The following is a 15467-nucleotide window of genomic DNA, read 5'->3' on the forward strand; positions in this document are numbered from 1 at the left end:
TACGAACATACAGCAATAATACACAACATTTTACCACAGTGCTAATATCAGCGAACCCACCTCGTGCTCTTCTCCCATACACTGGCAACGAGGTTCCTGTGTCCACTACCCTTATCGCGGCTAACCACCAAGAGATGGCGCCGTTTCACCCGCTATGCATAAACCCAAAATGAAAAATAATGACAAGTGGAATCCAATACAATATTAACTGTTACATAGGCAACCAGAACCTGGAATGAACAGAATCCCCTGTTTACGTCATAATGGCGCCCTTTGATGCGACCGTCATTGGAAGTGGAACCGAGTCGTTAAATGAAACCCTGTTTTCAATTTCATTTTATCCCATTGAGAAGCCTCTAGAAGGCTTAGTACGAAGCAGGAAGTTCTGAGAAGTCACACTGATTTTCTTTGATTCAGTGTATCAAGAAGATGTACAGGTAAGGTGGAGGATATGTATGCATGTGTGTTTTGCTGTCACACATGCACATACACTGTAAACCCCGATTTTGATTGGACTTTAAAATATTATTCATATTACTTAAAATTGCCTAGTATGTGAACATTTTTTTTAATTGTTCCATGGACAAATGTTATTTGTAAATGTTAATGTACCAGTGCTGAGCAAGGCTACAGGCAGCATGGTGGCATGGTGGTTAGCACTGCTGCCTCACAGTTATATAATAGCTATCTAATAATCTGGGTTCGATGCTACCTTGGCCTCTTGCTGTGTGGAGCTCCCATGTTCTCCCCATGTCTGTGTGGGTTTCCTCCCACAATCTGAAGACATGCAGTTACTGTGGTTAGGTTAAGTGGTCACTCTAAATTGCTCACAAGTGTGAATGTTTTTCTGCCTTGCTCTGCATTGGCCCTGCAACAGGCTGGTGACCTGTACAGGATGTACCCTGTCTCTGGCCTTACGTCAGCTGGGATAGGATTCAGCTGCCCCCCCCCCCCCCCAAAAAAAAAAAAAAAAGGATAGGGGAGGAGGTTGGAAAAGTAGATTCAACTTATCTGGGTTTACAGTGTATATGCATGATATAAGTTTTGGGATTTTTCTGTGAAACAGTGATTTGTTCTCAGTGTAACTTTTCTCTCATTTGGTTTTATTCTATTTAGGGTTTTAAAAAAGCAGAAATCTGGTTTTGATTCCAGAAGCCATAGAGCACAAGATCTGCCCAATGAAACTGGCTCCCCAGTAAAGCCATCAAGGACATTACTTTTAGTTGTCCTGTTGTGTTTTGGTAAATGATCTCCTTCACACACCATTGCAATCTCTCAACTAGCATTATGGGCTTTTCTTTTGAACTAAACATCTCATTGTTTGCTGTGTTTCCTTTCCAGGATTCTTTTTCAATGTGGTTGTCCCCATTGGGTTCTCAACCGCCATTATGAGAAAGGTATGACAAACAGATGCAGCTTATAATTTAAAAAAAAATTTTAAATCCTAAATGTAAATCAGATGATGCCAGCATAAAAGCATTATAAGGGCTTTACAAAAACTGATTCTCAATTTCAGGTCTTCACTAGGAGCTCCGAAGATGTGTGGAAACACCTCGAGGAGCACCAATATAATGAACTGGGGGAACTCAGATCATTCGAGTTTCATCAGCCATTGTCGGAAACCTTAGACAATTTTGCCCTGGAGACATTAATGGGTGAGACATTAATTCAATCTGGAAATTGCATAAGATTATTTATTTATTTTTGTAATTCATTTCTCACTCTGTTTTTAATCTAAAGGGGCCAGGATTCGATATGAAAAGACATCAGAGCCTTATACCCCAGAAGAGCCAGGATTAAACTTGTTTGGGCTTACAGTGATAAGCTCCAAACAGCCTCCACCTGTAAGACCAAGAACCCTTCTTCAGGTAGAAAATTATTCCACAAAATAATATGTCATATGCCTGAATGTGATGACAGTGGTCTTTACTGAACTCTATTTTTATTTTTAAAGGATTGGGCGCCTGTGATTCCGGGGCAGTGCTGGGAATATGAAGGTTCAAAGGGACACCTGTCAGCTGAGCTGTCACACAGCATAATCATCAGCCATGTGTCAACAGGGTATATCACAAAAAACATAACCCGAGATGAGACCACATCAACTGCTCCGAGGACGTTCTCAGTGTTTGTAAGTTGCAGGTTTCTCAATTTTACAGTGCATACATTCTTTACAGCACACTATTGAACTTTTACATATATTACAGTATATTATTAGAGAACAACTTGACATGTATCTCTTTGTGTGTCTTCAGGGAAAACAAAATATTGAGGATCCGGACTTCTGCCTAGGTACCTTTCAATATCTTCCCAGTGGAAGTCCACTTCAGCTATTTGAGATAGCGGTGAGTCCATTCTGTCATTAGCCAAACGCACATACACTTTTTATTTCACCAGCTTATTAAAAACTTGACTAATTGTAGATTATCTCTTAAATATAGCTTCCCTTGCAGTGATCATTACTAAATTTACCGTTCTGTCATGCAATCAACAGGCACAAAGTCTTTATCCAACTAACTCAACTCATTTTTTTTGTCTCACAGGATCATCACAGAATTGTGGTGAAGTACCTGTCGCTACAGATCCAGGGTAATTGGAACAAGATCCAGTATACATGCATTTACAGCTTTAGGGTTCATGGAAAGCTGGAACTCCATGACCTCTAAGGCTATAGAGACATAAATAATTATATTGAATATAAAAATGAATAAGAAAAGAAAGAAATTATGTGAAGATCAATCAGACTGGAAATGCCTTTATTTAATTTTTTCCAAGGTGGATATTAGCTGGGTGGAGTCTGGTGAACCAAAACAGTCTAGCATCCAGTGAACATCTATCCTGCCACATAACACTAGTTCAGTGTTTGCAGTCTGATTCACCTCACCCCCCAACCGGTCGAGGCAGATAACCGCCCCTCCCCGAGTCTGGTTCTGCTGGAGGTTTCTTCCCGTTGAAAGGGAGTTTTTCCTCCCCGCTGTCGCTAAATGCTTGCTCGAAGGGGATCGTCAGATTGTTGGGGGTTTTCTTTCTTTTCTTATTCAATCATCCTTTGAGATGATTTTTTTTTTTGAATTGTCTTGTATGAGCACAATATCGAATAAAAAAATTAATAATAATAAAAAGAGACAATGTGTTTGTTAAAATTTCTTAAATGTCAGTGTATACTGTATTATGATACAAAACTATTAATTATGTAACAACTGCAACAGATTATTGGTCCTTCACCTACTGAATAACAAGCAAGATGAAATGCATTATATTCCCAGGATTTAAAATGGAAGTCAAAAAAGTGCATAATGACGCCTTTACTGTGAAACAGGGTTTGAGGATTAGTGACGTGACTTCAGTTTTTAAAAGGTGTTTTCAGTATTACAAAGGTGACTTACTACATACCTGGGTACCACCATGACATCACAGTAACTTGTACTGCAGATTTATGTTAGACAGTAAGTTCGTGCAGGGCTTAAACAACCACCTACTGACCAATTACTTCTCTCTATATTGTCACCCCATCAAAAACTATTCCACCATATAAAATCTGACTTTTATGACATGTTGAACACAAAACATTGTGGTCATATCTTGAGTCGTGTGTTAATGAAGTTAATGTGCTGTGTGTGTAGATGCATCCAGGAGACTGTGTGAGTTTAGACATTAACACACAGATATTTTACTATGATAAGTAACGGCTCAGAGAGAAGAAATATGAACAAAGGAACAAGGAGTCACTGTATGTGTGTGTGTGTCCGTAAAGAAATGACCTGCAGAGATGTTTTCAGCGCGTCCACAAGCACCTTTTGTACACTTGATTGATGCCTCATTTCCTCAGTTGATCGACTGATTATTTGGTCAGCTGAAGACAACTGAAGTCTGCACTTCATTTCTTTTATATATTATTTTAAAAATCCTTTTGACGTTTATATTTCAGTTGATTGGGTCAGAAAAGGATTCCTTATGTTGCACACTTGAATTCAAATGAATCAAGACCAGTGTGTTTTTGTTAGTTTGCCTTTACTCCACAGTCTGCTGTCCTGCAAATATACAGACATAGTACATTGTTACACAGTTGTCAGTCTCTGGGCTCATCCTAGGCGCACTGCTTTACAGTGAGTGGCCCTGCCCCTTTACTCCTGCTGGACTTGCTCCTTTTTGGAGATACTCCCTCTTGTGGTGTAACTGAGGAATAGCCGCTCTTCAAGTACTATGTCTAATTGTGACAACTAAAGCAACTAACACATTTTAAACCTCTGAACATTATAATGAAATCAAATATTTTTAGGTGGGTGGTTTATTTTATCCATGCCACACTTCTTCCTCACACTTAGCTCAGTGCAATTACTAATTGCCTATTAGAAGCAATTTGAGTTACAGCTATGGATCTCCCTTTGTACATTTACTGCACACGTTAGTGGACATTTGTAAACAATATTTTTGTCTCAAAAATTTTTATTGAGAAGAGACATGTTTTGATACATGTTAGTGAAAAAAAGAACACAGTCTTGTTGTGTTTTTCTAAACACAACAAAAACAGTGAGGGAGTCTCCTCATTGTTAAAAAAATAAAAAGGAAGTAGTCCTCACTCCACACAACAGAGACCCTATACAGAAAGGCAACACTAACTATGTCACACTCCACAAGACAGCAAAATAGTAGAAAACAAAAAGCAACCTCAACCAGCCCCTGGGGTGTTACCCAGTATTACTTATAACACTGTCACCTACAGGATTTAAGTTTGTTTAAACCGTTCAGATAGGGGACAAAAGTGTGCCAAAACTTATCAAACTCCTTGAGTTTATTTCTAAGTAGAATTTTTTTTCTTTTAAACTTTCTGGCCACAGTGGCTTTTGTTAACAGTGGAGAGTGACAGAAAATTGGGAGGAGAGACACAGGGGAGGACATGCGGCAAATGGCAACAGGCCGGGACTCGAACCTCAACCTGTGAGCCACCCCGGCGCCCAATTTTTAAAGAGAAATCTGATTTCTTTCTAGATGCAGAGTTTCCGTTTACTCAGTGAACCATTGTTTAACATTGGGCATGGCTTTCTTCTTCCAAAGCAAAAGGATGAGTTTGTACTGTGTCATTATGTTTCCCGAAGTCAATGACAAGCTCCTTTGTCTTGTTGATGTTGAGGAGCAAGTCGTTATTCTGGCAGCAGGATGTGTGGGCCTGGACCTCCTGTCTGTAAGCTGCCTCATCTGCCTTTTTGTTATCAATCCCACCACAGCTGTGCCATCTGCAAACTTGAATGTATAGGTTGTGTCATAAATGGGGGCAGTGTCATGTGTAAAAAGTGCGAATGGGAGTGGATTGAGAACACAGCCTTGGGGGTGATGAGTATGGTAGATGAGTAGAGGTTTCCAAGTCTCATGTGCTGTGGTCTGTAGGAGAGCAAATCTTTAATCCAGCTAAAGAGGTGGTAGTTCAGGCCCAGTGTCAGCAATTTGTCTACCAGCTTGCCTGGGACAGAGCCGGCCTGAGGCATAGGCGAAGTGTGGCTGCATAGGCCCCCCTGAACACCAGGGGGCTCCCAAGGTCGCCCACATTTGTCATGAAACTTTTTTGGTTTGTTTTAGTTTTTTACAAATGCCAATTTCCTAAAAGAAAGAAGAGACTATTATAACTGTTGAGATTTGTACACTTGTAACAACACTAATTTAATGAGTAGGCTACGCTCTAATATCTCTCTCAGACTGATGCTAAACAGCTAATTCATGCATTTATTACTTCTAGGTTGGACTATTGCAATTTGTCATTATCAGGCTGTCCTAAAAGCTCCCTGAAGAGCCTTCAGCTGATCCAAAATGCTGCAGCTAGAGTACTGACAGGCACTAGAAAGAGAGAGCATATTTCTCACATATTGGCTTCTTTTCATTGGTTCATAGCACCGTATCACCTGAATAGAGCACTTCACTCTCAGACTGCTGGCTTACTTGTGGTTCCTGGGATACTTAAGAGTAGAATGGGAGGCAGAGCCTTCAGCTTTCAGGCTCCTCTTCTGTGGAACCAGCTCCCAGCTTGGATTCAGGAGACAGACACCCTCTTTATTTTTAAGATTAGGATGACTGTTGGGTTTTCTCTGTAATTATTGCAGGGTCTTTACCTTACAGTATAAAGTGCCTTGAGGCAACTGTTTGAGTTGGCACTGAACTGAAAAATTGAACTGAAAAGGCTGAAACAGTAATACATCCTAAAAAAAAATTAATAATCAACTTTAACCCTCCAGCATTAATAACGATTAAGTTCAGGGGACAATGAAATGGTATGAAGGGGGCTCCAAATCAAATCTTGCTTAGAGCCCCTTCAAGGCTTGGGCCGGCTCTGGCCTGGGATCACAGTGTTAAAGGCAGTGGTGGAAAGTAATGAAGTACAAATACTTAGTTACTTAAGTAGATTTTTCAGGTATCTGTACTTTACTTGAGTATTTATTTTTCTGACTACTTTTTACTTTTACTCCCTACATTTTTACACAAGTATCTGTGCTTTCTACTTCTTACATTTTCAAAACAAGCTTGTTACTTTAGGTTTAAATGCTCTTCTGTCAGATGCTGCCTGAGAGGACTGTGGATGTCTATTTGTCCTGTTCCAATAAACCCAAATTCCAGGAACTCCGTCTTTAGATCTGTTTGGTTTGATTCATTAACAAATCCTGTCTCATGGCACTGTATACTGTAAGGTAAAAACCCTGCAGCTTTAATCTAGGACAGTACCAGTTACCTTAGCTGCAGGTACCTAGTGACTGTTGAGGCCTCAAATTAAGTGACATTATGTTGAGCATTTCTACCCCTGTCTTGCCAACACGTTACTGTTACACCAAACTCCAACCTCACTGTGGCCTGTGGTCCATTCTGTGCTAAATGTAATTTATTCATTTACATTTGTGCTGTTTTAAATAAAAGCTGTCAAGGCCACTGACCTAAACAGGCAGAATCAATCAGACCAATAACAGCAAAAACACTAAAGACAAAGCTCAACAGCATGGGAAATAACATGAGCAAATGGGGCTTTAGAGAGAGGAACAGGTAACATTTGTTTACATGTGTATTGTTTTAAATAAGGCTACACATGACTGTCAAGGCTACTGACCTTAACAGGTGGAAACAATTTAACAAAACTCATATCAAGAAAGTTTGAGCCAATTTGTTTTTATTTATTATTTTCTATAATCCAATTTGGGGCCAAGTTATGTAGTGTTTGGCCCAGGTTAATAAGAATAATAATAACAATAACAGTGAAAAGAATATAAAGAAAAATAACTGTCAAAACAACCCCCTATGAGCAGCACTTGGTGACGGTGGGAAGGAAAAACTCCCTTTTAACAGGAAGAAACCAGCAGAACCAGGCTCAGGGAGGGGCAGTCATCTGCCCCGACTGGTAACTATAAAATAATTAATTGAACAAAAGTAAATAACCAAAAAAAGAAATAAGCAAATAAAGAAAATAAAGGCAGATCAAAGTCCAGGCATCTTGGCAAGTGTTTAAGGTTTGAGTTGAGCTTGAGTCTGCAGCCAGGGGTGCTGCTGAATCTGCTCTAAGGTGGCCCGCTGTTGTGGGTTTCGAGCTAAACACTGCTTCAAAAAGTTCTGGCAGTCTGATTAGAGAGAGGACAGAAAACAAAGCAAAGATCAGGAGGGAACCTGCAGCAATCTTTTGGAACTTGTAAGCAAAATGTTTATACAGTGTCAGCACCAAAACACAGAGATTCTACCAATGTCTCACCTTTGGGTAGGACTATGTTGAAAGGTCTTTTCCTGTGAATGAAACTAGAGAAACTAGAAACTAGAATCCACTCCATTCAGCATTTCATATAGCAGCGCGCCCAGCTGCCAGACTGTGGTGGGGATAGCCTCATACTTTCCATGTGTGAAAAACTCAGGAGGAGCGTACGCTGAGGTTCCTGCAATGCACAGACAGAAAGGAAGGATGAGGAACAGGGTCAGACTGAAATCAAAATCATCACTCTGCAGAGCAATGGCTGAATGAAGAGCAGAAGCCAGATGTCAGCCGGTTTCGAAGAGCAGGTTTTCGTTCTTGAGATCCCGGATATAATAGAACCTGGTTTAAGAAAACAGGTAGCTCAAGGGCCGATGTGTGGGAGACACAGACTGTGTCCCCAGTTTTCCAGGAGAATGGGATGGTGCCTGAGTTAGTCCAGGTTGTTGTCTCAATTAAAAGAATAAAACAATCAGCCCAAAAGGGGTTTTTTATGCCTTAAGAGTTCCTGGTGGGGTTCTTAACAAATTTAAGGTTAGAAATCAGATAGCAGCAGAGTTTAAGCCACTGTATGTCTTTCGGGCCAAAATTAAACTAAATTTAGATTGGGTTAATTATAATATTAAATCAGGAATGTTGATCAACTTTACTAGAGAGCTATTAAAGAACTTTTAAAGAACAAAACATAATTGACAGCACAACAAAATGACATGTGTGGTTTACTCATTCTAAATAATAATTAACCATAGCAGTTCAATTCTCCAGAGCATTGTCAATGATGGGAAAATGTTTTGGGAAATCAGATGGACAGTTTCTAGTTTTTTCTCTTTACTAGATGACTAATTCCTAGGAAGAGACTAAAGGAAAAAAGGGTCTGAACCTGCAGTGACAGGATCAGTTATTTAGCAAATAAATACTAATTGATGAAAGCAATAATGAACAATCATCTTATCTAATGTGCTTTAAACAGATATGTTCTGAGTATGTGCTTGCAGAATGATCATGATCTTGGGTCTCGTGCTTTAGTCCACTTGTTTGACACTTTGTTTGTTTGGTTTTAATTTCTAGAAAAGGAGGACGGTTTTGGAAAATATGAGTGCTTATAATAATTATCCTATAAAATGTGTTTCATATCCAGGAATGCCGTATGCTACGGTATGGGAATCTCTGAAGGCTTTCCTTCGAGGCCAGATAATTTCCTATTCAGCCTACGAGAAAAGGAAACGGTCGAGCCGTCTTTCAGAGTTATCTATGCAAATAGCTGATATTGATAAAAAATTATCTATTAACCACAAGCCGGAACTATATAAAGAGCGACTCTTGCTGCAAACAGAATTTGACAATTTGTCAATCAAGCATACAGAACAGCTTCTATTCAAATCCAAACAAATATTCTATGAACATGGTGATAAAGCAAATAAACTTCTCTCCCATCAGCTTAAACAAACAACAGCTAATAATGCTATCCCAGAGATCCGCGTGGCACCCAATATGACCTCTACCAACCCCAAAACTATTAATGATTGCTTCAGGCAGTTTTATTTAAATTTATATTCTTCAGAGACCAATGCAGGTATATCCGAGATTAATTCTTTTTTAAACCAGATAGAGATTCCAAAGATTGACCTTGAAGCCCTTAAAACTATTGAAGCTCCAATAACATCTCAAGAAATTATTAATGCCATTAACTCCATGAAAAGTGGCAAAGCATCTGGCCCCGATGGGTTCCCCATTGAGTTTTTTAAAACTTTTGCATCTAGACTCACTCCTCTATGATGTTCCGTCTATCAGGAAGCATTGCTTCTTCAGAAACTGCCTAAAACAATGATGCAAGCTGTTATCTCTGTCCTTCATAAAAAAGATAAGGATCCTCTAGAATGCAGTGCCTATCGGCCAATTAGCGTTCTTTGCTCTGACTACAAGATTCTCACAGAAATACTTGCACAGCGTATGGTGACGGTGATTCCAAAAATTATTGCTCCAGATCAAACAGGTTTCACACCAGGTCGACAGTCTTTCTATAACATGCGCAGACTACTTAATGTGATCTATGCCTCTCACTCCAAAGTTCATGCAGAAATTGTGCTCTCTCTGGACGCAGAGAAAGCTTTTGATCGCATCGAATGGAATTATCTTTTTTCAGTCTTAGACAGATTCGGTTTTGGCCCATCATTTATATCCTGGATCAGGCTGCTCTATGCCTCTCCTACTGCGTCGGTTCGTACCAACTTTGAACGCTCTAATTACTTTAGTCTTCATCGTGGTGTTAGACAAGGCTGCAGTCTATCCCCTTACTTATTCAATTTCGCAATTGAACCACTAGCCATAGCCCTTAGAGCCAACAACAAAATTGCAGGGATTTTAAGAGGCGACTCTTGCCACAAAGTTTCTCTTTATGCAGACGACCTACTTCTTTACATAACTGACCCAACAAACTCCTTACCATGGCTCATAGACTTATTACATAGTTTTGGCCAGCTTTCTGGATATCAACTTAACTTTTCTAAAAGTCTCCTATTTCCAGTCAATCAGTTGGCCCAAGGTCTTAACTACGACAATGTTACTTTCAAATTAGAATCAAATTCATTTAAGTATTTGGGTATCACTGTGACACGTTCATACAAGGACTTATACATCCATAATTTTAAGAAGGTGGCAGATAACACCAAGCTAGAATTAATAAAATGGTCATCCTTGCCAATCTCTCTTGCAGGCAGGGTTAACATAATTAAAATGACAGTGCTCCCGCGTCTATTATATTTGTTTCAGATGATTCCCTTCTTTCTACCCAAATCCATGAGATCTCGACAGCCACTTTTCTACTTTTATTTGGAATAAATTCACTCCTCGAACAAAAAGATCCACTTTGGAAATGCCCAGATTGAAGGGTGGTCTAGGATTGCCTAATTTTTTACATTATTATTGGGCAGCTAATATTGCAAAATTGCCTTATTGGATCGCAGCTTTCAAAGGGGAAAACGTTCCAATATGGGCTCACATGGAGACCCTTTCTAATCCTGCAGCCTGTCAGATATCCACTTTATGCTGCTCCCTTAAAGGTGTTACTATCAAGCATATTAATAATCCCGTGATTAAGAACTCACTCCGAATATGTCATCAGTTCAGAAAACATTTTGACTTCAAAACAGCTTGCCTTCATATGCCACTGACACACAATCTCCTCTTTCGCCCCTCTCAGATTGATGCAGCATTTCAGGTGTGGCATAACAGTGGCCTGGTCTTTTTTAATGATCTATTCATGAATGGCACCTTCGCATCATTTGAAACTCTCCAGCAGAGTAAGAATCTACCCAAGTCACATTTCTTTCGATACCTTCAAGTCCGTAGTTTTGCTAAATCACACTTCTCCTTTCCTACTATATTGGAGGAAAACACTCTAGATACCATTTTAGCTCAGGAACCAGAGTTTAAGGGCAATGTTGCAAAGATTTATAAAATTATTCAAAACAGCTCGCTGCCATCCCTTGATAAAACTAAGTTGGCCTGGGAGGAGGACCTACAAATTCCACTTACAGAGGAGGTGTGGTCAGATTCTCTACAACGTATCCATACTACATCCCTTTGTCTAAGACATTGTCTTATTCAATTTAAAGTTCTGCATCGCTTGCACTACACTAGGCAAAAGCTGTCTAAGATTTATCCTGGTGCAGATCCAACCTGTATTAGATGTCATCTGAACCCCGCCTCCACTGGTCACATGTTCTGGGAATGTCCATCATTATCGCCGTTGTGGAATCGTATCTTTGATGTTTTTTCACAGATTTGCCACACCAAAATTAATCCTAATCCAACCATTGGTACTTTCGGAGTTTCAGATGAGAGTATTGTCATCACAAAGCCTCAGGCTAATTTTATTGCCTTTGCTTCACTACAAGCACGGAGGCTTATCCTTGGCAATTGGAAGTCAAAAGCACCTCCATCATTTTCTGAATGGGTTCGGGAGGTGCTCTCCTTAATTCCATTAGAAAAACTCAGATACAACAGGAACAAATCCCGTCAGAAGTTTAAGGACACCTGGGGCCCCTTTCATTGAGTGTGTTCTTACACTCTCCCTCACTTACTCATAGTAAAATTGCTCTCAAGGCACAACTTACATGTTATTATCCAGGAGTACAGACCAGATACTTTTTACTCTTAAGCCTGTTTTTGCATATAGTATGCTAAGTGTCACTGAATCACTTTCCATTATACTGAATGGCTGTCACTGTAACCCTGCAGTCAGTAGTTATTTATTTATTTATCTATTTATTTATTTATTAATTATTCTTTTTTTTTTGTTTGTTTGTTTTTTTGTCCTTGTTTTCCTGGGATGAAGACTGTGGTTCTGGGGGCGGGGGGTGGGGGGCATGTCTTTGTAACCTGTATATAATGTTTAAAAAATCTCATAAATAAAGTGTTAAAAAAATGTGTTTCATGTGCTTCTCCATTCTTTACTAAAAAAAGAGAGAGAGAGAGCTACTGTCTGTCTGAAACAAATGTGTGTGTGTGTGTGTGTGTGTGTGTGTGTGTGTGTGTGTGTGTGTGTGTGTGTGAGAGAGAGACCTTGTTGAAGTATAAACACAGATTACAGAACTCAGTGGCTCACAGAAAAATCTTTTTTTTTTAGAAAGTCTAGTTTGTAATGACTTATTGTGCTTTAAAATGTATTAAAATCGTGCCGTTATTGTTTTTAGTTTTTGATCAATAGGTTAATAACCATAGGGGTATTAAATTGGTTTCACACCTGAACTGTGTGAAAAAGGAAGGAGTTGTTAGGGATTATTTTTTTTACTCAATGAATAAAAGGACAAATGTTTAAAAGTAAACTCCAGCAAGTTAATTAATAAACAATGGATCAACCACATAATAAACAATTAAATAATACATTAGACAGAGAGCAAGAGATTAGAAAGTGCCTGACTAACTTCTCAGTCTCAGTGCATCTTATCTTGGAGGTTCGACCACAGTACGTACAATTAAAACACCAGTGTCACCATGTTCTGTTATTAATCTGGACACGATTGCTCTGTATGACTAATTGAAACATCAGGAGAGAAGATGCGCTTCATGGCTTTATTGCTGATGAGAGGAATCTGGATCATGAAAAACAAGACCAAATGATGAAGGCCAACTCGCAGCACCCAGAATCTGTTTACATGTAGAGAGTGGCAGTAAAAAATGTTATGGTTAGAGAGCAACATGGGCTCAGGGAGGGAGAGAGACAGCACACACACAGGCCTGTCTCTTCCCCTGAGTCCCCCACATGCATGTGTGAAGTCTCCTGATTTTTCAATATATTCAATGTCTTACTTTTATAATTAAAGTGTTTCAGGTGTCTTCCTTCACAATAAATTGAACACGTTAACATGGGTAACACCCCAGGGGCCGGGGGGGTGGTGGTGTCATTTTTGTTTGTATGTTTGTTGGTTTTGCTTTTTGTTTTCTGCTATTTTGACATCTTGTGGAGTGTGACATCGTTATTGTTGCCTTTCTGTGTAGGGTCTCTGCTGTGTGGAGTGAGGACTAATTCCTTTTCATTTCTTTAACAATGAGGAGACTCCCTCACTGTTTTTGTTGTGTTTGGAAAAAGAGTTTGTTTGTTTGTTTTCACTAACATGTATCAAAACATGTCTCTTCTCAATAAAAATTTTTGAGATAAAAATATTATTTACAAATGTCCACTAACGTGTGCAGTAAATGTACAAAGGGAGATCCATAGCTGTAACTCAAATTGCTTCTAATAGGCAATTAGTAATTGCACTGAGCTAAGTGTGAGGAAGAAGTGTGGCATGGATGAAAATAAAACACCCACCTAAAAATATTTGATTTCATTATAATGTTCAGAGGTTTAAAATGTGTTAGTTGCTTTAGTTGTCACAATTAGACATAGTACTTGAAGAGCGGCTATTCCTCAGTTACACCACAAGAGGGAGTATCTCCAAAAAGGAGCAAGTCCAGCAGGAGTAAAGGGGCAGGGCCACTCACTGTAAAGCAGTGCGCCTAGGATGAGCCCAGAGACTGACAACTGTGTAACAATGTACTATGTCTGTATATTTGCAGGACAGCAGACTGTGGAGTAAAGGCAAACTAACAAAAACACACTGGTCTTGATTCATTTGAATTCAAGTGTGCAACATAAGGAATCCTTTTCTGACCCAATCAACTGAAATATAAACGTCAAAAGGATTTTTTAAATAATATATAAAAGAAATGAAGTGCAGACTTCAGTTGTCTTCAGCTGACCAAATAATCAGTCGATCAACTGAGGAAATGAGGCATCAATCAAGTGTACAAAAGGTGCTTGTGGACGCACTGAAAACATCTCTGCAGGTCATTTCTTTACGGACACACACACATACAGTGACTCCTTGTTCCTTTGTTCATATTTCTTCTCTCTGAGCCATTACTTATCATAGTAAAATATCTGTGTGTTAATGTCTAAACTCACACAGTCTCCTGGATGCATCTACACACACAGCACATTAACTTCATTAACTCCCTTTTCACTGACTTGTAATTGCCCTTTCTTTAGCCAATGAGCATGAGGTGTGAAACCACAGTTAATCCTTTTTTTTGCAACACTGAAGTAAATTTTTCAAAAATTTCATTTTTAACCTAAAATATGTGACTGAGCCCATAAACTCAGCAGGAAAGCTGAAAGACTCTAAAAACTAATGACTTTTTTACTTTAGGATCACCACTATTCATGGGGTGACAATATAGAGAGAAGTAATTGGTCAGTAGGTGGTTGTTTAAGCCCTGCACGAACTTACTGTCTAACATAAATCTGCAGTACAAGTTACTGTGATGTCATGGTGGTACCCAGGTATGTAGTAAGTCACCTTTGTAATACTGAAAACACCTTTTAAAAACTGAAGTCACGTCACTAATCCTCAAACCCTGTTTCACAGTAAAGGCGTCATTATGCACTTTTGTGACTTCCATTTTAAATCCTGGGAATATAATGCATTTCATCTTGCTTGTTATTCAGTAGGTGAAGGACGAATAACCAGTATCTCAGAAAATTAGAATATTGTGAAAAGGTTCAATATTGGAGGCACCTGGTGCCACACTATAATCAGCTAATTAACTCCAAACACCTGCAAAGGCCTTTAAATGCTCTCTCAGTCTAGTTCTGTAGGCTACAACTGAGTACTGAGTGCTGTACATGCTCATAAATACTGTATACTGTAAATATATACACTGTAAATAGTCTTATACTGTAAATAGTCCGGCCTGTTAAGGTTCAACACACAGGCACATCATGTACATTGTATATAGTGTTATTATTATTAGTAGTATTAAGGTTAATATTGTTTGTTGATTTTATATATATTCTTTTCTTAATAGTGTGAATTATTATATCTTTATTTATATTTATAATAACTGCGGCTGCTGTTACACCCAAATTTCCCCTCTGTGGGACAATAAAGGCTGTTTCTTCTTCTTCTTCTCATACTTTTCATGTTCATACTTTTCAGTTGGCCAACATTTCTAAAAATCCTTTTTTTGTATTGGTCTTAAATAATATTCTAATTTTTGGAGATACTGAATTTGGGGTTTTCATTAGTTGTCAGTTATAATCATCAAAATTAAAAGAAATAAACATTTGAAATATATCAGTCTGTGTGTAATGAATTAATATAATATACAAGTTTCACTTTCTGAATGGAATTACTGAAATAAATCAACTTTTTCATCATATTCTAATTTCATGACCAGCACCTGTACAGTACCAGTCAAAAGCTTTAGTGTTGAA

General features: G+C 38.8%; 1 protein-coding gene across 1 annotated transcript; it reads left to right on the forward strand.

The window, feature by feature from the left end:
* Nucleotides 1-288: 288 nt before the first annotated feature.
* LOC115778367 (SUN domain-containing protein 3-like) lies at nucleotides 289-3008 on the forward strand. The gene is made up of 8 exons (XM_030726465.1): nucleotides 289-437; nucleotides 1117-1241; nucleotides 1342-1397; nucleotides 1517-1655; nucleotides 1741-1868; nucleotides 1955-2128; nucleotides 2253-2342; nucleotides 2541-3008. Exons 1-8 carry the CDS (start codon nucleotides 430-432, stop codon nucleotides 2661-2663), a joined length of 843 nt encoding a protein of 280 aa, XP_030582325.1. The 5' UTR covers nucleotides 289-429; the 3' UTR covers nucleotides 2664-3008.
* Nucleotides 3009-15467: the final 12459 nt, after the last annotated feature.

The sequence above is a fragment of the Archocentrus centrarchus genome, chromosome 3 (genome assembly GCF_007364275.1).
Source record: "Archocentrus centrarchus isolate MPI-CPG fArcCen1 chromosome 3, fArcCen1, whole genome shotgun sequence".
Classification (NCBI taxonomy): Eukaryota; Metazoa; Chordata; class Actinopteri; order Cichliformes; family Cichlidae; genus Archocentrus; species Archocentrus centrarchus.

What these genes read in the sequence shown, in the direction of transcription:
- LOC115778367 (XM_030726465.1), top strand. An exon ending in GACCAAGAACCCTTCTTCAG is followed by an intron (nt 1,869 to 1,954) that starts GTAGAAAATTAT and finishes TTATTTTTAAAG; the next exon opens with GATTGGGCGCCTGTGATTCC. An exon ending in CGAGGACGTTCTCAGTGTTT is followed by an intron (nt 2,129 to 2,252) that starts GTAAGTTGCAGG and finishes GTGTGTCTTCAG; the next exon opens with GGAAAACAAAATATTGAGGA.